We start from the raw sequence: 23,990 nt of genomic DNA, 5'->3' as shown, positions 1-23,990 counted from the left end.
CACCCTTACAAAAGGAGAACCTGATTAGAATGAATGCCAGGGCGATGACTATGACGAGTGCAGCCTGAAGCCTCAAGCGTGTAGGCTGAGTGTGTGTAAATGAATGTGTGTGTGTGGGCACATGTGTGTCTTAGGATATGTGTGTGCTTATATAGCTATGGGAGTACATGTGTATACTTGTGTGCTCGTGTATGTATGTGTGATTATGCAGGCCTGCCTGAGAACAAGTACGCATGTGTTGCTGTGTGTCCTTGTACGATACATGTGTGTCCTTGCAGGCACACCTGCATATGTGTGTGCGCCTTGTGAGTGTGTATATATGTACGTGTGAGTGCACACCTTGGTGTAAGTATGTGTGAGTGTGTTTCCATGTGTGTGTGTGATGCCTCTGTGTACGTGTGTGTTTACACACTTGTAAGCGTCCACTGTGGCTGATTGCCAGCTCTACTCCTGACCCTTTTGCCTTGGAAATGGGGAAGGTAAAGTTATAGAAACACCCTCAATCTTTCTAAGCAACTGAGAGAAATAGAGCTTCCTTCTCCTCCTTGGCCTGAGCCCCGTGGAGTCACTAGGCAGTCCCAGCATTTGATCCACAGGACGCAGCTGTGCCGCTGAGTACTGCACAAAGGCATGTGACAGAGCAGGAAGCAGAGGCTGGAACCACAGAGCCCTGTGCCCAGGAGCTGGGCTGCACACACTTGGAGGATGGGGCTCCCTTTCCTTCACACAAGGTGCCCCCTCCAGGCTCACCTTGTCCCTGGAGGGCCGCCTGAAACCAGAGGATTCCCCCTTTTCTAGACCTTCACAGAAGGCACGACGTAGGCTATGGCAGCCCCGCCCTGTTCATCCCACACTGACTCCAGATGATGGGGCGTGAACGCTGGCCCTGTTCTGCCGAATCCCGGGAGTGGGGCTGGCCCTGCACCCTGGCAAGCACCTGAGCACACTGGCATCTGCGCGCTGGGGATTCAGGGAGCACGGTCCAGGTTCAGCCTCCCTCCCCTGCACTGGTGCTAACACTGCCCATGCTTGTGCTTATTCTCAAGAAAAATCCAGAGACCCCACACTGGGACACTTCTTGCTGGGTCCAGATGGAGAAAACATCTGCCTGTCCCTCCCAAGGCCTACCCAAACCGAGGAGCTTCTGTCGGGTGAAGGTAAGATGATACATCCCAGGTCAGCCTCGCTTTCTTGGGGGAAGATTTTACCTGCAGCTTCCAAAACTCCCCAGCAGCAGAGACATCATTAGAAACAGACGCAAGTCAGCCAGTTTCTCCCCTCTCGCTGAACACAGGGATGCTTCTGTAGCTCAGACACAATAACCCAATGTCTGCATAACAAGTTTGCTCTTGCTGGAGCATCTGGAGAGAGACGTTCCCATGGAATGGCTTGGAGGAGGCCTAATGTGCCGTGCTGATGCCTTGATGAGGATGACAAAGCCCTCTTGGTATTTGCCCAAACTAAACACTGCCTTTTCTCTTCTTTCCAACCACCCTCCAGAGGTGGAGGTGGCTAATTGGTAATCCAATCAGGGGTATCCTTGTTATGTGCATTGGTTCATTGCTGTGAATCATCTGGCTCCTGACAGATATCAAGGCAGTTTCCAAAAACCCTTCTGGCATGTTCACTTTTTGGAAAAGGGATGCTGGCTCTGGGCAATAACCATCTTGCAAAGGAAAAAAAAAAAAAATGAAGTCAGAGGGTGATGAGTGTCAGCCACCCAGGAACCATCATGATGTGCATGCATGAGCCGTACCGCCAGCAGGCCTCTTAACGCGGGAGATTAAAATCTGCACTCGTTCGGTGGGTGATGTCATGACTGCCTCAACAAAAAGAGCATGAGATCAGAGCCAGGAGATTTGAGTAGCCCTGGCTTGTCCTCTCCGTTGTCAGATGACTTTGGGTCAACCCTTCCTTGTGTCCAAGGTTCCTCCTCTCATTCGAAATAAGGGGATCGACTCCACCAGCAGCAGCTGTTGACTATTGCTGCGTTTTATGTGTTGTGTCTGTTGCTGTGGAAGTAGCCACTTAGTATATGGATTTCCAGAAAACAGAATGCATTCGGTTCCAAAACCACCATTAAAGAACTTCCATCACCACTTGGGCTGTCCCATGATATGAGTATAAAAATAACTTGGTTCTCAACTGGCGGAAGCAGGAGTGAGACAGGTGGAGGCCACTGTCACTGTGACACAGCTGGTACAACAGCTGGAACGCAGACATGATGCTGTTCACCTGCTGCACATTTGTCCACTCTCTTCCAAGAGAAATAGCTCCCTTTCGGGCAAAGCAAAAGCCAGAAGCAGAAAAGGAAATATTTAAGTTACATGTTTAAGTTTGTTGTCATCTCGTCAGTATCATGTTTCGGTCGTTTTGGCATCCTCAGCACTTAGCACAGTCCCTGACGCAAACATAGCAGGATCACAGTAAATGTTCATTGAAAGTCTTTCAATAATTTCCACACAAAAGAAAGAAAGAGAGAAATGAAATTTATGCTGAATAAATCGAGACTTGCCTGCCATCTTGTCTTAGTCCCATGAACAATGTATTTAAACCTACTTGCCTCTCAAACCTAAAGGCATTCACTGTGAGCTTGTTGAATAAATGAACAAATGATTCATCTGTCAATCAGTCAGTCAGTCAATGCCCTCTCTCTAGCCTGTCCTCCATATACAGCTGGTGGACCTCCAGCCTCGACGTTGATTGCATAGGGCCCTGGGAGGCAGGCAGAACCTTAACCCACATCTCCCTACAAGCGCCCATAGAACAGGCCCAGCTTTCTAAGAGTCTCTGTTAATGGGAAAGCCCTTGTTTTGTTTTGCTTTGGGAAGCAGGATACTGAAAAACATTTTCAACTCCTGCAAAGGATTTGCTCCACCCACACCAAATTCTTTGCAGCTGCTTGTTCAAATTCATCTTGATCACCATCCCCACCCTACTCTTCCAGTCTCACCTCCCACTATATTCAGGCCCACCCTTTTCTCATCTGTCTGATGGCCCAAACATCCAGTCTTCCTTCTCTTATCTCCCAGCCTTTGCCCAAGTTGCCCTCAAATATTTAGAATCATTTTAAGTTCCAAGGGAAGGTTCATCTTTTCTGGGATATTTTCCTCAATAAATCCACTTCATCTCACTGAACTGCTACAATGTAGCTTTCACCCATTTCTCTCTCTCAATCCCACTTTTGTGATTACTGTATTTATATGTATCCGTTTGTTGTTTAGCTCCCAAATATATTAGAAGAGTCCTAGAGAACCTCTTATCTTTATCATATGTCCAAGAAATGCATGGACAGAATACCCCAGGTGCCATAAAGGAAAGTTTGGGGGGGATCATAGTTGTTGTTCTTTAATTTTAAAAAATCTTGGGTTAAAGCGGAAATATGATCTGTCTGATCATTCTGAGACTTTCAGACTCTGCCAACATCTACTTGGAAATGAATTCTTAAGCAATTAGATCATGATATCTTGCTTTCAGATAGCATAAAAGAATGAGTATAAACCTTCAGAAGAAAAAAAAAAGATGTGAAGACTTGAGCTGGAATTCGACTCTCTTGGTCGTGTTGGGATATTGCAACACTTAGAAAATTCAAAGGCTTAAGAAAGGAAAATTTAACTTGGAAGGATACAAGTCAAAACATTGGAACATTGGAGTTGCTTATCCTTGATTCAAATCCTTCATCTATTCTCCTAGTCACAGTGGCAGCAATAGAAGTTTTCTTTCAGTTCTTTTATTCAGAAGTTCTTTAATGCAAGAAGCTCAAGAATGTCTGTGCCAGTGGTTCAGTCTGGGACTCCAGGTCCCATGCAAATTTAAATTCTTCATCTCTTTCAGAGTTTCCAGTTGACACCTGCTCTTGTCCTAAAAGGATTTTTACCCCCGAAACTTGCCTTGTTTTTTGGTCATTTAATTAGCATCCTTCTCTCTTGCAACTCTTTCTTGGTATGGTGGTTTTAAAATATGTCTACAAATTCTTTGACACTTGTTCTTTCAAAAGGGGGAGCCCAATTCTCCTCCCCTTGAGTGTGCGCTGGACATAGTGGCTCACTTCTGATAAATATAGAATATGACAGAAGTGACAGTGTGTGACTTCTGAGATGGTCCAGCCCCAGGGGAATCTCCAGATGACTGCATCCCTGATTGGCATCATGACTGCAGCCTCACAAGAGACTGCACCAGAATCACAGGCCTAAGCCCCTCCCAGATTCCCATAGAAACTATGTGAGATATAGTAAAGGTTTATTGTTTTAAGTCACTAGATTTGGGAGTAATTTGTTTTCATAATAGATAATATACTGGTGTCATTTCCTGATGGTCTGCAATTTGGTAAACAGAAAAATGAAGGGTCCAAGAATATCCCAGCTAGTCTCAAAACACTGATTATTTGGGGGCAAACATATGCTAAGTAGTTGACTTTCTCTGTGTTCTCCCCATTTGTCATTTGTGATAATGTTGGTTGTGGGGACTCATGGGTAAAAGGATCCTTCCATGTTGGTGGGATATTTGACAAAATATGATTTTCCTTGAGTAGCCTTTCTCTTAGCAGTTGTTGCTTTAGTGAAGATGCCTGGAGATTTAAAAGTGAAGAAGTCCGGGGCTTCCCTGGTGGCGCAGTGATTAAGAATCCGCCTGCCAATGCAGGGGACAGGGGTTCGAGGCCTGGTCCGGGAAGATCCCACATGCCGTGGAGCAACTAAGCCCGTGAGCCACAACTACTGAGCCCATGTGCCACAACTACTGAAGCCCACGCGCCTAGAGGCCATACTCTGCAACAAGAGAAGCCACCACAATGAGAAGCATGTGCACCGCAACGAAGAGTAGCCCCCGCTCACCGCAACTAGAGAAAGCCCGCGTGCAAGCAAGCAACGAAGACCCAACGCAGCCAAAAATAAAATAAATTAAATAAAATAAATTAATTAAAAAAGAAAGTGAAGAAGTCCATTAGATGAGACAGCGTGAGGAAGAAGAAAGAACTTTGGACTAAATATCCAAAGTCTTGGGTTTTATTCTCAGCTCTATCACCCTGATTTCTGTGATCATTGGCAAATAAATCTACTGCTTTGGAGCTCAGCTTCTCCATATGGAGAAAGAGGAACTGGGATTAGATCCAATCCTCCCAGTGTATATCCCGTAGAACTCCAAGTCCTCAGAAGGTTACCAGGCATTCTGTTAAAAAAAAAAAAAAAAAGTTCTGAGGCCAAATAAGTTGGAAACCAGTAGGCTAAAGCGAAGCAGATTCCTTACTGCAGGAGCCTCTACTGTGTTAATATGGATTGTGGTTCCTCAAGATGAGGATATGCGATGTTTCCCAAACTTATTTGACCACTGAATTCTTTCTTGTTTTTTAGTAAAGCATCATGTGCATCTAACTAGTTTTTGGAACACACTTTGGAAAATACTAAACATTATTTCTAAGGTTCTTTCCAGCTGTAATGCTGTATGTTACTAAATAACCCCCTTTCCCAAGGAGACTCTCTCCGTAGAGCAGTTCTGTTGTCTAAGTCCTGAAGCAGGATCTCAGTCATTCAATAATTCATGACTGTTCTTGTTTTCATTTTCCAAACATCAGTTCTGAATCACTGAGTCCACAATCCCTCCATCTCCAGGTAAAAATAAGTAGAGGAAGGTAGGAGGAAGACTGGGTGGCAATAAGGCCCTTTTGCCCAATCAGTGTTTGTTAATAATCCATAAGCAATCATGTTGGTGGATTTACCAGTTCTCAGATGTTGAAATAAAGAAAAACATGGCTGGATATGGTCGCTTGGTACCCAGCATTTCCTTCCACTGCCCTCCTGTACTGCAAAGGCTGGAAGGCTAAAAACCACATTTCCCAGGTAACCTTTGCAGTTAGGGGGCAGGATGCAGACGTGGTTCTGCCAAATAGATGCACTTGCATGAGATTTGAAGGGCAGAAGTGAGGCAGAGGCACTTTGGCTACTTACAAAGGCAAGCGAGCTCGTGAACACTGTCAAGAGGCAGTTGCTGCAGCAACTTTGTAAGCACTAAGTTCTCTATAGTAGCTCCATTTCTTCTTAAAATACCTTGGTGGTTTCTGTTCTCCACTGAGTCCTGACCCAAATACTCTCCTCCCCTTGCAGAAGTTATGGGGGATTCCCACGAGGCTCGGCATGGGGCTAATTTGGGTCTGTCACATGGACCACAGGGCAGTGATAGCTGTGTTTGTCAGGACTTCAGAGGGAAGCGGGTTCTTTGCCTCACCTCAGTGAACCCAGCACCGCATCAGCAGCCCACACTGGAAGGTGTTCTGATGGCCACCTGCAGAGAGCCACTAAAAACCACTGGGGAGTCTTCTTTCCTTTGACAGAAACCTCTCATGATTCCTATAAGTACAAAGACTCCCCTCCCTCGTATTTGGCTGAAAATGTCATATTATCGCCACTTTATGCCTTCTAAAGAAGAAAAACGTCAAAAATAATAGTTCTCTTTGAATCCGCTGAAAATTCTTTTTTTTAAGAAAAAAGTCAATATGAAGTGTTGAAGAATATTTAATTCCTCTTTATTTTTTGCATATGTACTTATATTGTTTCTTACAGAGCCTGTAAAGCTGTAAATTCTACCTCCCTCGCATTTTTTCTGTTTCAGAGAACCTTAGAGTTGAAACGGAATGTAGGCATCACCTTCATCAGCATTTAAGCAGGGGAAGCATTTTATCAAACAGACTTTCTGAGGACACCTATGGATAAAATGGATAAAAGCAGAGCTGCCTGGTTAAAGTAGGGATGGTCTGACTGTGTCCCCCAACAACTTCTTCAGAGCCCAGCTAATTCTTTCCTTCCTGAAATGATTCCTGGCTGTGGGGTCTATGCAGAGTCACTAGAACTATGAGACCACAGTTTGAAAACTCTCATTTTATGGATAAGGAAACTGAGGCCCAGAGAGGTACGGTGACTTGCTCAAAGTCACACAGCTTCTACGCGGCAAATCTAAGGTTCAAACCCAGATCTTCCTGTACCTACTTCGGCCAAAGCTCTTTTCACTAGAACTTACTGCCTCTAGGCCCTCTTGTTCAGGTTCCTAGACTTCAAGGACTAGCTGAAGTCCCACCTTCATTGTACCACCTCACCTGACCACCTCAGCCCACACTGATTGCTGCTATCTTAGGTCAGCAGTAGTTCTTACTACCTGGGTCTCTCACCAGGCACTCCCTTACTTCCTCTATCTTTTTTTACTCTTTTTCTTCATCCTCTTCCAAGATCTCCTAAGGATAGATCCCCCTCCTCTACTTCTGAATATCCCAGAGAACAACATAGGTACTCCCAGAACGCTGCCCATAAATATTGATTGAAACTGTCAGTAGCAAAGACTTACTTGTTCCCCAATATCCATTTTTCCATTACTCCTGTTATTAACAGAATCCCCTACCCTGAAGTTTAGTTGAACACATGCTACTTGGCTAGAAATTATATTTCCCAGCCTTCCTTGCAGCCAGGTATGGTCACATAACTGATGTGGCTGATGAAATGTGAACAGAAGTAACTTGTGCGACTTCCAGGTCATTTCCTTAAAAGGAAATCACTGGGGACTTCCTTGGTGGCGCAGTGGATAAGAATCCGCCTGCCAATGCAGGGGACACAGGTTCGATCCCTGGTCCGGGAAGATCGCACATGCCGCGGAGCAACTAAGCCCGGGAAGATCCCACATGCCACAACTACTGAGCCTGCGTGCCAGGCTCCGCAACAAGAGAAGCCACTGCAAGGAGAAGCCCACGCACCACACCGAAGAGTAGCCCCCGCTCGCCACAACTAGAGAAAGCACGCGCGCAGCAATGAAGACCCAATGCAGCCAAAAAAAAAAAAATTTTTTTTTAATTTTAAAAAAAGGAAACCATTGCCTTCCTCCTCCCTTTTCCCCTTGGACTTGGTTGTAGTGGTGAAGTAGCTTCAACCACGTGGAAGAAGGCAATACTCTAGGGGATGATGAAACCATAAGATATAAGGAAGCACAGTGCCCAGATAACTTCAGGGAGCAGAGCTACCCTGGGCTACCCGCCTCCCTCTAGACTCTTACCTGAAACAGAAATACATGTTTATCTTTCTGAGTCTCTTTGTTACAGCATATAATGCAACTATATATTCTTTCTTAATCTGGACAAAGCAAACCTAACAGATTTTTCTGGTGAGCACGCTTTTGAATCCTCCATTGTGTTCCATTCTATCACACGTGCATTTTTCATGTTAAACTGCGATTACTTAAACTCTTCCCCTATCCTTCTACATTAATTTTCCAAAGTTGGAGTGTAGTCTTTTCCCCCTTAGGCTATGCATTAATTGAGGCTTTCTTTTCACCATACTTTGTAATGTCTAGTGTACAGTACTTCTACTTCCCACATCTTTGCTCTGCACAGTTACCTTGCCCTTCCTCCTACCACCTAAGAAGAAAAGATGGTCAGACTAACAGGTGAAGTCTACAAGGTGTCTGTGTGTTCTGTGTAGCTTCAGAGTTAGATTGAAATTGCCAGGCACAGATTTAGTCTTGTCATTTTGTTTACACATTGGGGAAAAAGAGTTCAGTTTATTAAACGTTTCATGTAACTGCACCCAAGTTTTGCCAAGCTGGGAACTTGGACCTTTTCTGTGTAGTGACATTTTAATTCTAGTTTTCATAACCTGGAGATCAGACTGTTGCTTTTGCATGATGTACATAGTGTCTCGTGACTAGAGTTTGCTTTGTTTTATAGTAACTGTACTCATATTTTTCAAGGGCTATTTTGTAAACAGATGATGTATTTCTCCCTTGAAAACACAATAAAGAGAAAAAAGCACCAAAAAAAAAATATGCATCTATAATAATACCTGCCATCCTAGATTGCATTGCTTTATGACAACCAAACCAGATCATACTTGCAGTATACCATAAAGTATTAAGTAAAATTCCAATGTAAAATATCACCGGACCTAAAAGAGAGAAGACCCATAATATTGTGTCTGACTCTTTTGATCAAATGGACAGAATGCCTACCATGTTCAAGGGAAAGAGAAGGATGTTGATATCAAGAGCAAACATGCTCAGGCACATATGTCATCTCATTCTATCATCCAATAATCCTTTGAACGGAGTATTTTCATTCACGTACCACAGGTGAGGAAACTGAAACACAAGGAGGGTAACCCCCTTGTGCACATTGATCACACCTGGTGAGCAGCTGAGCTTATTCATTCCCAGGCCCGTCTATCCCAGAGACTGTGCTCTTCCCTTCCCACTTCCCAGGGCTCAACCCTGGGCCCTGTGGCTGCTGCCCCCAAGGACCTCACAGCCTCTGTGAGAAAAAATTCACAAGCAACTGACTCTTCTGCAAGGCAGAATGAGATGAGTGCTGTAACAGAAGTCTCAACAACACGATGCGGGGCCTCCAAGGAAGGAGCGATGAATTCTAACCTGCGGGACAAGGAAGGATTTTTGCAGGGGAATCTCTATTTGTACTGACTTTAAGGAAGCTGGTAGGGAATTCCCTGGTGGTCCAGTGGTTAGGACTTGGTGCTTTCACTGCTGGGGCCTGGGTTCGATCCCTGGTTGGGGAACTAAGATCCCAAAAGCCTCGAGGTGCAGCCAAAATTTTTTTTAAAATAAATATAAACAAAATTCTATTTAAAAAAAAAAAAGGAAAGAAAGAGGGGACTTCCCTGGTGGCATAGTGGTTAAGAATCCACCTGCCAATTCAGGGGACACGGGTTCGAGCCCTGGTCCGGGAAGATCCCACATGCCGCGGAGAAACTAAGCCCATGCGCCACAACTACTGAAGCCCACGCACCTAGAGCCCGTGCTCCACAACAAGAGAAGCCACCGCAACGAGAAGCCTGCGCACCGCAACGAAGAGTAGCCCCCACTCGCCACAACTAGAGAAAGCCCGCGTGCAGCAATGAAGACCCAACGCAGCCAAAAGTAAATAAATAAAATAAATTAATTTAAAAATAGGAAAAAAAAAAAAAAAAAGAGGGACTTCCCTGTGGTCCAGTGGGTAAGACTCCGTGTTCCCAATGCAGGGCGCCTGGGTTCGATCCCTGGTTGGGGAACTAGATCCCGCATGCATGGTGCAACTAAGAAATCGCATGCTGCAACTAAAAGATCCCACATGCCGCAACTAAGACCCGGTGCAGCCAAAAGTAAAAAATAAATAAAAAATAAAAAAAAGAAAGAAACTGGTAGAAGTGGATAAACAGAGAAGAGAGAAAGACATGACCAGCTGAGGGACCAGCATGAACAAAGGCAAAGAGATAAGAAAGCAGAGTCCATGCGGGAAATGATGAGTAGCCTGTAAGAATGCCCTGTGGAGGGGCTTCATGGGGGGAGATGGGGCTGAAAGGCAGGCCAGGACCAGGCCAGGGAAGGCCTTGTGTGCCAGGATAGAGCTGAAATGCCGCTTTTTAGGCAACAAGAAATCACAGGTGCTTCAGGAAGGATGTCATGCAACCCACCCTGTGTGCCAGGAATAGGCAAGAGAAAAGGCCGAGCGCTCAGCCTACTGTAGAATCATCCAGACAGCAGCTGACCAGGGCCTGGATGGAAGGCAGTGGGCAGACGCGGGAGACGCGGCAGAGGGATAACCCCCAGGGCCGCCGACTGGATGTGGAGAGCCCAGCCAGCACTCTGAGCAGCCAGTGACAAACCTGTTTGTAGTGTCTCTTCACAAAATTGGCTACAATTCTCATCTCCCATTTTCTACTCAAACTATCATTTTTCTGTTTTCACTTTCAGCTAAGAGGATGACTTTCGGGATGTCTTGTGTACAGTAATTAAGATAAAACAACAATCAAGGCCTTGGAGCCCGAGTCACCCCACGGCGGCACACACAGGACCACAGCCCTCTCCCATGTGGCACTCAGCTCCAGTACCTCCTTTTATTTAAAGTCAAACTCCCACCGACGCACATAAAAAATAAATTCCAGTGCTGAGCGCCTCTCAGCTTGTCATGCACTGTGGCTGTTTTCAGGCTTATGTGCTCTTGGGGAAGTGGCTGAGCTTCCCAGCGGTATTTACCCACAACTGTGGTAAATAATACGAGTTCTAAGGAAAACCCTGATAGCAAATTCCTTGGGAGCTGTGAGTAAGGAAGACGCAAAGCAGTAATGGAGAGTGTTTGTATAACCCTCCTGCGCCCTCTCACCCTGACACACATTGAGCTTTCTCTTTCATGATTGTTTTAGCCTCTTTTTCCCTTCCAACCACCGACCACTCAATTCTTTGAGGGAAAATTAACATTCATTATGCAATTTCTCTCTCTCTTTTTAATCCAGAGTGTCTGTCTCCAAGGTCCCTACTCAATAATTAATGTTTGTTCTCGTTTCCCATTCTCCAGAGCATCTATTCTTGAACTGTAAGGTCAACAATTAACACTAATTATGGCTTTTTCTCTCTCCAGTGTTGGTTCTCAGAATCCCAAGTTGCCCTGCTCAGCCTAAGTTGCGTGTGTGCACGCGGCTGCGTGCGTGCACACGAAGGTGGGAAAGCACCAAGGAGCAGGCTTCTCCAAGCCCCCCACTTCAGCAAATCAGTAAAACCAAACAATCTTTTTCGGCAATGTCTCTAGTATATGTATTATCAGTAATGAGACGATGAAGCATAAATATATACACATACATACATACATGTATTTGGAAATGAGCTTGGGAGGGGGTAGTTAGACAGATCTTAAAATCTTTTTCAGATATATTTGATTCCCTCTGAGCTTTTTCCTCCCTATTTCTATCTCCTTGATCTCTCATACCTCTGTCTCTCTGACATACACACACAAACACACACACACACACACACCCCAAATTTCTCATTAAAAGCCATTCCTCCATTTCAGATTCACTCAGCTGATCTCCTTGCTATCTATTACCTCTCCCCTAACTACCTTTCTCTGGTCTGTCATCCTAGTTCTCCTCAGCCATTAAAACAGCATTATTTTAACTAGTGTTCCTTTTGACGGACAAGGACAGCTAGGAGAATGATTCTCATCCAAAGTGACTCTAAGAGATTGCAAAAAAAAATTCATCAGGGCTGTGCAAAAGCCTATCTTTCTGGCTAGAATCAGATGGGCTAGAATTCCTCCTGTCTCCCTGGTCCAACCCTTGAATTTGCGCTACAGCTGGAAGCAGGGGCTCCTCACGTTTGTCTGTCATCCCCCCCATCGCTGCACGCACTGGGGTCCCGCAGCACATCTGCTGTTCAAATCTGGACATCTCTTCACAGCGGGTGTCAGGCATTAACTCTTTCATGCTCTTGTTCTGTCAAAAGTTCTCCTCTCAGAACTTAAGCATCACAGTATCTGCAGGGTTTCACCCTTAAACATATTATAATAAATAAAAATATTATCTTCTTCAATGTTTTTTAAATCCTAGATCAACCTTCCCTCCATGATAGCATCTAAGGGTTTTCAAAACTATCTAATTCATTATGAGGCTTAGGCATCAAGCCATCCACTTTGTTTTCCCCTGTCTTGGGGTAAGAAAAATAGCTCTTTTTCAAGACTTTTCCACACTCTCAGGTAAAACCCTTATTGTTTTTCAGCCTGTGAATCTGTCAATTCAAATATCAGCTGTGGAGAGGAAGAGTCTAGTATTCAACATCTTCTGAAAGGTAAGATTCTCCCCAACAGAGTCACCTCTACTTCTCCTCTATGTTATTTGACTCACATATATATTATTTCATACCCAGACCTCCAGAAACACACAATTTCTCCCCAAATATACTAATAAGTAGGAAAGAAGATTCATTTCTTGGAGAGCCTGAGAAATGGAGTATCCTCAAGAGTTACTCATGGGCAGCCCTGTGTGCTGTGGTCTGAGAGAGAAGAAAAGTCGACCCAAATGTCTGTGCTGAGCTGGCCCCGGAAGGAGAACTTGCAGAGATGTCCTGTGGGTTTTGCAGATCATACAGTGCATAACTCACATTGTAATGAGGTGGGCATTGCCTCCCAGAGTTGTGTACAGTTCAAACTGCACATCCACAAACTAGAAAGCTATCTGGAAAAGACTCTCGGGCTTGTATTCTAAATGGAAGACTGAGGCCAGTTCTGCCTCGTCCAAGCTTCCTTTGCTGTTTCATTTCCCCCGTGGAGAAATCAGCAAAAGCTGAGTGTAGCTCATCCTCTACCCACTGCCACTGCTGCTTCTGCTTCAAACCAGGGGTAAAGGACGAATTATGTAAAGACTTTCTCTCACTCCTAAAAATAGTCTTTGATTAATAGAGAAGTGTGTGTGGTCTTCCTCACTGCTTATTTTGGGGCAGGCAATGATGAATCCTGCATGAGAGACCTGCTATAGCAACAGGAAACAAGGTCACAGATCGAGGGCTGGAGCCAGAGCTGGGTGGAGGGCAGTGGTTTTGCTAGAGACTGCAAAACTAGAAGGAGAAAGGGCACCGTCAAATGCTTGCCCATCTCAAAATCTGTAAGCAGAGAAATACTTGGGAGCCCAGCATTCTGCGTTACCCCTCTCATCATTCTCCTTGGGTGGACATCCTGACCGTGGTGCGAAGAGTTTCAGGGTCAGTTCTGTTCATTCTCACTTGTTGGCTGGAACTGGGCCAGAGCAGCTCTTAATAGGAGCCCACCAGCGGAGGATATGACGATGATGATGAAGATGATAACTATCATTGCTATCTATCTTTATGCCAAACATTGTGCTGAGTGTTTTACATTCATTAATTCACTTCATCCTCATTGCAATGATATGAGCTAAATTCTATTATTATCCTCACTTTTCATCTAGGACAGTGTGGCTCAGAGAGGTTAAGGAACTAGCCCAAGGTCACACAACTAAGTGGTGAAGCTGGGATTTGAACCATAGAAACCTACATTTTCACTACTATGCATGGTGACATCAATCTAAACAGGGACGTTTCCCAGACTCACAGATACAGAGAACAGACCTGTGGTTGCCAAGGGACGGCAGGATTGGGGGTGGAGGATTGGGAGTTTGGGGTTAGCAGATGCAAACTATTATATATAGGATGGATCAAGGTCCAACTGTATAGCACAGAGAACTATATTCGATTTCCTGTGATAAACCATAATGGAAAAGAATATGAAAAAGAATATATATATATATATAACCGAATCACTTTCCTGTACAGCAGAAATTAACACAACAGTGTAAATCAACTATACTTCAATAAAATTTAAAAAATAATAAAATAAACAGGTACATTTCCATCTGACAATATGTGAGAGTTTAGGAAGTTCCTGATTTCATAATGACTCATACTCATAAATGACTTCTGTTGCACATCCTTTTTTCCCTCCAATTCCCCTTACTTATTATGAGACACCCTTTTGTGGGTAACACTGAAAATGATTTGCAACTTTTAGAGATATGGGGAGAAGCTGAAACACAGTAGGAACAGTTTGGAAGAACCAAACTCCTAAGACAGATTATCAAGCCAGATAGGCCTGTTTACAGGGTAGCTCTCCAGACCAAAAATATCCTTCCTAATATGGCTGAAAATGTTACAATTTCACTTCATTCTCCTATTAAAGTCTCACTAATAATAGATTCACTTTGAATTCTGAAGTAGTCTCTTAAAAAGCTGATACTTCTGAGAAGCTAACAATCATTCACACTTCAGTAAAAATGTAATCAGATGGCTGTCCTCTTGCAACCTAGTGAGAACAGCTGCTCTGAGGGACTAAAAATTCTGATGGGATGGGAACAGAGGTGGATAATTTGGGAGTAAGTAGAGTCTTAAGGGTTGAAACATACCTGCCTGTTGGGGTACCCTGGAGGGCTTGTATGAACAGAAGATTATTAGCTATATGGAAAAAGAGGCACACAGAGAAAAGAACATAAAGGGAAATGGTAAAGTGACAAAGACAAACTTGAGCTATTTCAGAATTGCCCCATGGCAAGCTTTATATCCAGGAAAGGGAAAGAAAACTTTTATTCCTTGTCTTCTCTACTCCTAGTAACTAAACGACCTGAGGCTAATGCAAATCTCTTTCTCATTTCCAAGCTTTTGAACACACAGTTCCCTTTGCCTGGAGCATAATTCCTCATCTCCTCCTATCCCCTAACATTTTATTTTAATTGTGGTAAAATACACATAAAATTTGCCATCTTAACAATTTTTAAGTGTATGGTTCAGTAGTGTTCAGTAGATTCATGTTGTTGTGCAACCAGTCTCCAGAACTCTCTATATCCGTTAAATAACTCCCCATTGCAATGGGACTACCCATATAAGCACAGAATACCTGCTTCGGGGCTTAGAATAGAGGAAACTTATCTGTTCCCTTGATTTGCTCAAAGACCTTAACAAAAAATTCTTACATCTCTTTGAGCTTAACACTCCCCATTTGTTTGTAAGAAAATGGATATAACACTACTCTGAAAATACCAGATACCCCCTGGAATGGAGTTCGAAGAGCAATTTATTTTTTATTTTTATTTTTTTTTAATTTAGATATTTAGAAGACACTCAAACAGCGCATGCACACAAACACACACACACACACACACACACACACACACACAACAGAGAGAATAGGAGAGAGAGATTCTTCCAACAGTCTTCCAGGGGATCACAACTCAACACCTCTCTACACTTCACTTTCCCCTTGGATTTTTTTTTTTTTTTACTTTTTGAATTTTATTTTATTTGTTTTTTTATATAGCAGGTTCTTATTAGTCATCAGTTTTATACACATCAGTGTGTACATGTCAATCCCAATCGCCCAATTCATCACACCACCACCACCACCACCCCAATGCTTTCCCCCCTTGGTGTCCATACGTTTGTTCTCTACATCTCTGTCTCAATTTCTGCCCTGCAACCCAGTTCATCTGTACCATTTTTCTAGGTTCCACATATATGTGTTAATATATAATATTTGTTTTTCTCTTTCTGACTTACTTCACTCTGTATGACAGTCTCTAGATCCATCCACGTCTCAACAAATGACCCAATTTCGTTCCTTTTTATGGCTGAGTAATATTCCATTGTATATATGTACCACTTCTTCTTTATCCATTCTTCTGTCGATGAGGATTTAGGTTGCTTCCATGACCTGGCTATTGTAAACAGTGCTGCAATGAACATTGGGGTGCATGTCTTTTTGAATTATGGTTTTCTCTGGGTATATGCCCAGTAGTGAGATTGCTGGGTCATATGGTAATTCTATTTTTAGTTTTTTAAGGAACCTCCATACTGTTCTCCATAGTGGCTGTATCAATTTGCATTCCCACCAACAGTGCAAGAGGGTTCCCTTTTCTCCACACCCTCTCCAGCATTTGTTCTTTGTAGATTTTCTGATGATGCCCATTCTAACTAGTGTGAGGTGATACCTCGTAGTTTTGATTTGCAATTCTCTAATAATTAGTGATGTTGAACAGCTTTTCGTGTGCTTCTTAGCCATCTGTATGTCTTCTTTGGAGAAATGTCTATTTAGGTCTTCTGCCCATTTTTGGACTGGGTTCTTTGTTTTTTTTAATATTGAGCTGCATGAGCTGTTTATATATTTTGGAGATTAATCCTTTCTCCGTTGATTCCTTTGCAAATATTTTCAACCATTCTGAGAGCTGTCTTTTCATCTTGTTAATGGTTTCCTTTACTGTGCAAAAGCTTTTAAGGTTCATTAGGTCCTCCTTGTCTCGTTCCTGATCTTAGAGAAAATGCTTTCAGTTTTTCAGCATTCAGAATGATGTTTGCTGTGGGTTTATCATATATGGCCTTTATTATGTTGAGGTAGGTTCCCTCTATGCCCACTTTCTCGAAAGTTTTTATCATAAATGGGTGTGGAATTTTGTCAAAAGCTTTTTCTGCACCTATTGAGATGATTATATGGTTTTTCTTCTTCGATTTGTTAATATGGTGTATCACATTGATTGATTTGCATATATTGAAGAATCCTTGCATCCCTGGGATAAATCCCACTTGATCGTGGTGTATGATCCTTTTAATGTGTTGTTGGATTCTGTTTGCTAGTATTTTGTTGAGGATTTTTGCATCTATATTCATCAGTGATATTGGTCTGTAATTTTCTTTTTTTGTGGTATCTTTGTCTGGTTTTGGTATCAGGGTGATGGTGGCCTCATAGAATGAGTTTGGGAGTGTTCCTTCCTCTGCAATTTTTTGGAAGAGTTTGAGAAGGATGGGTGTTAGCTCTTCTCTAAATGTTTGATAGAATTCACCTGTGAAGCCATCTGGTCCTGGACTTTTGTTTGTTGGGAGATTTTTAATCACAGTTTCAATTTCATTACTTGTGATTGGTCTGTTCATATTTTCTATTTCTTCCTGGTTCAGTCTTGGAAGGTTATACCTTTCTAAGAATTTGTCCATTTCTTCCAGTTTGTCCATTTTATTGGCATAGAGTTGCTTGTAGTAGTCTCTTAGGATGCTTTGTATTTCTGTGGTGTCTGTTGTAACTTCTCCTTTTTCATTTCTAAGTTTATTGATTTTGAGTCCTCTCCCTCTTTTTCTTGATGAGTCTGGCTAATGGCTTGTCAATTTTGTTTATCTTCTCAAAGAACCAGCTTTTAGTTTTATTGATCTGTGCTATTGTTTTCTTTGTTTCTATTTCATTTATTTCTGCTCTGATCTTTATGATTTCTTTCCTTCTGCTAACTTTGGATTTTGTTTGTTCTTCTTTCTCTAGTTCCTTTAGGTGTAAGGTTAGATTGTTTATTTGAGATTTTTCTTGTTTCTTGAGGTTGGCTTGTATAGCTATAAACTTCCCTCTTAGAACTGCTTCTAGGTTTTGGATCGTCGTGTTTTCATTGTCATTTGTCTCTAGGTATTCTTTGATTTCCTCTTTGATTTCTTCAGTGATCTCTTGGTTATTTAGTAACGTACTGTTTAGCCTCCATGTGTTTGTGTTTTTTACGTTTTCTTCCCTGTAATTGAGTTCTAATCTCATAGCGTTGTGGTCAGAAAAGATGCTTGATATAATTTCAATTTTCTTAAATTTACTGAGGCTTGATTTGTGACCCAAGATGTGATCTATCCTGGAGAATGTTCCGTGTGCACTGGAGAAGAAAGTGTAATCTGCTGTTTTTGGATGGAATGTCCTATAAATATCAATTAAATCGATCTGGTCTATTGTGTCATTTAAAGCTTCTGTTTCCCTATTTATTTTCATTTTGGATGATCTGTCCATTGGTGTAAGTGAGGTGTTAAAGTCCCCCACTATTATTGTGTTACTGTCGATTTCCTCTTTTATAGCTGTTAGCAGTTGCCTTATGTATTGAGGTGCTCCTATGTTGGGTGCATATATATCTATAATTGTTATACCTTCTTCTTGGATTGATCCGTTGATCATTATGTAGTGTCCTTCCTTGTCTCTTGTAACATTCTTTATTTTAAAGTCTATTTTATCTGACATGAGTATTGCTACTCCAGCTTTCTTTTGATTTCCATTTGCATGGAATATCTTTTTCCATCCCCTCACTTTCAGTCTGTATGTGTCCCTAGGTCTGAAGTGGGTCTCTTGGAGACAGCATATATATGGGTCTTGTTTTTGTATCCATTCAGCAAGCCTGTGTCTTTTGGTTGGAGCATTTAATCCATTCACGTTTAAGGTAATTATCCATATGTATGTTCCTATGACCATTTTCTTAATTGTTTTGGGTTTACTTTTGTAGGTCCTTTTCTTCTCTTGTGTTTCCCACTTAGAGAAGTTCCTTTAGCATTTGTTGTAGAGCTGGTTTGGTGGTGCTGAATTCTCTTAGCTTTTGCTTGTCTGTAAAGCTTTTGATTTCTCCATCGAATCTGAATGAGATCCTTGCAGGGTAGAGTAATCTTGGTTGTAGGTTCTTCCCTTTCATCACTTTCAGTATATCATGCCACTCCCTTCTGGCTTGTAGAATTTCTGCTGAGAAATCAGCTGTTAACCTTATGGGAGTTACCTTGTATGTTATTTGTCATTTTTTCCTTGTTGCTTTCAATAATTTTTCTTTGTCTTTAATTTTTGCCAATTAGATTATTATGTGTCTCGGCGTGTTTCTCCTTTGGTTTAACCTGTATGGGACTCTCTGCGCTTCCTGGACTTGGGTGGCTATTTCCTTTCCCATGTTAGGGAAGTTTTCGACTATAATCTCTTCAGATATTTTCTCGGGTCCTTTCTCTCTCTCTTCACCTTCTGGGACCCCTATAATGGGAATGTTGTTGCATTTAGTGTTGTCCCAGAGGTCTCTTAGGCTGTCTTCATTTCTTTTCATTCTTTTTTCTTTATTCTGTTCTGCAGCAGTGAATTCCACCATTCTGTCTTCCAGGTTACTTATCCGTTCGTCTGCCTCAGTTATTCTGCTATTGATTCCTTCGAGTGTAGTTTTCACTTCAGTTATTGTATTGTTCATCTCTGTTTGTTCTTGAATTCTTCTAGGTCTTTGTTAAACATTTCTTGCATCTTCTCGATCTTTGCCTCCATTCTTTTTCCGAGGTCCTGGATCATCTTCACTATCATTATTCTGAATTCTTTTTCTAGAAGGTTGCCTATCTCCACTTCATTTAGTTGTTTTTCTGGGGTTTTATCTTGTTCCTTCATCTGGTACATAGCCCTCTGCCTTTTCATCTTGTCTATCTTTCTGTGAATGTGGTTTTTGTTCTACAGGATGCAGGATTGTAGTTCTTCTTCAAAGAGCAATTTAAAACATCTCTTCATTGGAATCTATAGAGCTTTTACAACTTTTTGTTTTCTTTTTGGTCTTTTGGTCTTAAGGAATATTTTCAGTAGGTAGTCTGTGAGAATTGTTTCACATTAGATGTATTTTTGATGTACTTGTGGGAGGAGGTAAGCTCCACGTCCTTCTATTCTGCCATCTTGATCTCTGCCCCAAGGAATATTTTCAGATAAAAATGATAGAATTTTTAAAAATTATATAGATGGCAGACTTTGGGTATTTGTGGACCTGAAAGCCAGGTTTGACTATTTGCAAATGACTTCAGAAGTCAGGGACACATACAGTTTGTCATTTTACGGAGGCAGGAAGTCAAATCATAGATATGGCAAGGCTGGGAGACAGAAGACCATCACTAAGCTAGTGAATACACCCAGCCAACCTCAGCGTTGTGGTCTGTATTCACTGTAACATGTGCAAGAGCTCTTGTGAAGTTATTTTTTAAAAAGAAGAACATTGATTTTTAAAAATTTTTTTATTGGAGTATAGTTGATTTACAATGTTGTGTTAGTTTCAGGTATACAGCAAAGTGAATCAGTTATACATAAACATATATCCACTCTTTTTTTCGATTATTTTCCCATGTAGGCCATTACAAAGTATTGAGTAGAGTTCCCTGTGCTATACAGTAGGTTCTTATTAGTTATCTATTTTACATATAGTAGTGTATTTATGTCAATCCCAATCTCCCAATTTATCTCTTCCCCCCCATGTCCTGGTAACCATTAAGTTTGTTTCCACATCTATGACTCTACTTCTGTTTTTGTTTTTTGTTTTTTTTAAGATTCTTTTCCCATGTAGGCCATTGTAGAGTACTGAGTAGAGTTCCCTGTGCTATAGAGCAGGTTATTGTTAGTTATCTATTTTATATATAGTAGTATGTATATGTCAGCCCCAATCTCACAACTTACCCCTCCTCCCCACCCCCATCCCCTGATTCTTTTTTTAATGGCCCTATAAAGTAGGCCAATTGCTGGGACTGGTGATGGAATTAAGAGAAAATGAAGTGGTCTAACAATTTGATGATTCTCTGCCAAAAAATAGTTTTATAAATCACTCTAATCCTTTATCTATCAACGCATTAAGAGTCTGAAGAACTCCCCCTCCTTTTTCATTTCTACTTTAGTTTTACTGGTCACATGAATACATGCTAGGGGTATTCACAAATCTAAGGACTCTTGAAACTCTCAGGATGTGTCCCTCCTAAAGCCAGGATCCACTGTCCATTTAGTGTATGATATGCATGAGGGATCAGGACCTTGCTCAAGCAGTGAAGTCGTGCTTAGCACAATGCATTTTAAAGCTGGTATGGATTTCAAGATGTCTGTGTGTGTATATATCAGCTATATTTCTCAACTATAATAAAGTTGAGAATATTAAGTTTGGTTCTGTCAGAGTGATCAAAAAATAACTTTTATTAACTAGTAATCCATAAATACTGTCTTCTGTTTCATCACTCTTCAGACATTTGTGGTATCTTCTCATCAAAAAGACCATAAGGAAGCATGAGGCTTTTCTTAAGGATATTTTTCCTCCTGCTTTCTCTCTTGCTTCTTTCACACATCTCCCTGTGGCCTAAGGATTTACATTTGCTGTTGTCTTCATTCCTAGCAATTACTCATTTGAAAATTAATGAAGACACCAGCATCAGAACATGTCCAATAGAAAGAATTAGTGTGTCTGTTTTACAGAGCACGTAAAGATTGCTCATTCATTCATTCAGCAAATACTAGTTGACCATCTACTAATGCCAAATAATGTGCTGGGCATAAGGATACAGTTGAGAGATAAAGTCCATGCCTTAAAGTCATCCACAGTAGTGGAGCGTGCTGAGAGCTATGGATGAGCACAGGCTAACTCAGCCTGGAGTTTAGGAAGGCTTTTGGAAGGAGAGGACACCTAAGCTGAGTTTCTAAGGATATATGTAGGAACTAGCCAAGTAGAAAAGAGGAAAGAATGCTCCAGGGAAAAGGACCATATGAAGGTTAGAGAACATGGTGGCATGGGAGAAATGTAAGCAGCCTGTAATGCCTGGACCCCAAGGTACATGTAGGGGAGGAAGTAGTGAGAAATACAGCTGGTGGGGTAGGCAGTAGCCAGATCGTGAAGGCCCATAAGCAGCAACTAAGGAATTTATCCTAAAGATTGTGAGATCCTGTTTACACAGAAATTGACATAACCAGATTTTTATTTTAGAGAAATGACTCTCCCGGCTATGTAGAGAATGGATTGAAGGGGGTAAGACCAGAGGCTGGGAGACCAGATATCTACACTTGTTTGAGAGCAAGTGACCAAGAACAATATTTTCTGCAGAATATTGAATTGAATTGATTGGCTGCTTTGTATGTAGCTCTACCTTCAGCCTCTTTTTTGAATTCCCTTCTTCCATACCATCTTCCACCACAGGTATCCTTATTAATCCTATGATGTATATCGATTGGAGGTTTTCTCGTGTAGCTGATATTTTATTGCTACACAACTCGAATTTCATTTCCATCATCTAGCTTTCCTTCCATTTGGGGCTTGGTAAACTGCCATGTACCTTTGGACCTCTCCATAAAAAATAATTTACGAACTTTTGAGAGAAGATGGTGTTCCCAAAGCTAGACTCCTGAGACTGAGCAAGCCTTGGTCTAAGAAGATATAAGTAAGTAAAAGAAGTTATTCCAAATTAGAAGAAAAATATTGTCCTTGCATTTACTAGGCATTTCCATATTTAAATTCAGACTGACTCATATCTTCTAGATCTACTTGGCTCCTTTAATAGAGCTCCCTGGGGTATGTCTTTAGGCTGGAGACTTTCTCAGGTCTTAAGCAACTGTTTGATATGCCCATCTCACCCTCCTCCTTAACCAGGAAGATTTAAAGTGAAAATGTGTAGCATAAACAAGGTCTTAAATCTTGTTCCAAGAATTTGATGATGACAATACCAAAAGGCCATCTTGGGTCTTGATCTCCTGCATTAAACAAACAGGCTCAAGATTTATTATAACACGATGAAAGCTCTACAGGTCATAGGCATCTTGAGTCTTATTATATAAAGTAAAGAAGGAAAGATCAGCAGGGCTATGTAAAGGGACCAGAATTATCCTTCCTTTTATGGTTATTTTCTACTGGGAAGAATTTTTTTTTAACAACCTGGAATTTGCATTTTCCATTTTTGACCAAAAATACAAAACCATGAAGGTACAGAGGCTGACTCTGAGGCCTCCTCCCATTGGCTTCTGCTGCAAGTCCACATGCAAAGCTGTGAGAAGGCAAAGGTACTTTCTGAGATCTGTTTGGCAATGGATACATCCCCTCCTCAATGATGAACTACTGCAAGTTATGGGGGGGGGGGGAGTTCCATGGGTGCACACTAGTAGTCAAAAGGTACTCATGGCTCAGAAATGGTATGTGTGGAAAAAGACCCTACACATAATGTAGAGGCTCCTGCCAGCACTTTCGATAGCTCCTGCCCTTGTACCTACCAAATGTTTGGCCACTTTGGAGCCTGCAGGTCTGATGTTCTCTCACAAGCCCTGATACGCATCTAGGAAGGAATCAGGTGGTCCACTGTGCCTGATAAGGTGACTTTCTGGAGTTCAGTCTCTATTTTCATATCAGATGAGCATCCTATACCAAGGGAAATAAATATTCTGAAACAATGGGAATAAATATGACTATGTTTCATTTTTATTTAAAACAATAAACAACTTGGGAATTGAACATGGCCAACATAGGCTGAAATAGAAGGAAATTTTAAGGCACCCATATTCCATGCTAGCATCAGATGCTCTCTCCTGCTTTTCAAGTTTTGAGTGTTTGCTGAAGGATCCCATGATTTGAAGAAGGCAGAAGAGGTTTGGGATGAGACCCCATCTAGTAAGGGTCATCTCTGAAACTGCCTGATTATCTGGTGGGAATGCTATCTCCTTGCTAAAAGCCTGTGGCTAGATTAATGCTAGCGTTTGAAAATCTACTCAGGCCTGATGGTGGGCGGCCAGGGAAAGAATGTGTTTTCTGTTTATCTCTTTCGTGGCAGAAATGTTCATCACAGAAAGACTCTGAGCTCCCAGTTTCAGGCAGGCCTGGAAGTTGTGTTGTCTGTAGTCTGTGAATGTACACACCAGCTCCGGAATGATGGGAAAGAACTAGGCCTGTGTTCACAGCCAGTTGCCTGCGTTTGTTGATGGGTCAGTTTCTTCAACTTGATAAGAGGGGTAGATTCTGCCACATGGTTCAGGGAGAAAGTTTTACCACCCCCCCTTGCTTTATCTCCCAGGAATGCAGTTTGAGTTGTGTCTCCTCCTTGACAGCTCGGACCTCAGTAAATTACCAGGGTCTTGACCCAAGAAATGGAGAAGCCTTAAGCAATTTTTCAGTCTCCTATCTAAAAAT

General features: G+C 42.0%; 1 protein-coding gene across 3 annotated transcripts in view; it reads left to right on the top strand.

Annotated features, from left to right (window-relative positions):
• Positions 1-23,990, top strand: part of KIAA2012 — a 119,419-nt gene that overhangs the window by 37,011 nt on the left and 58,418 nt on the right. For all 3 annotated transcript variants that reach the window (XM_082397045.1, XM_082397044.1, XM_082397043.1), the window contains 2 exons: positions 1,047-1,157; positions 12,511-12,579. In XM_082397045.1, the coding sequence (XP_082253171.1) occupies positions 1,047-1,157; positions 12,511-12,579 (180 nt within the window). The remainder of the gene's footprint in view (positions 1-1,046; positions 1,158-12,510; positions 12,580-23,990) is intronic.

The sequence above is a fragment of the Balaenoptera borealis genome (genome assembly GCF_965194805.1).
Source record: "Balaenoptera borealis genome assembly, chromosome: 6".
Taxonomy (NCBI): Eukaryota; Metazoa; Chordata; class Mammalia; order Artiodactyla; family Balaenopteridae; genus Balaenoptera; species Balaenoptera borealis.
Note: the sequence above shows the minus strand (reverse complement) of the source record. Positions and strands in the feature narration are given on the sequence as shown.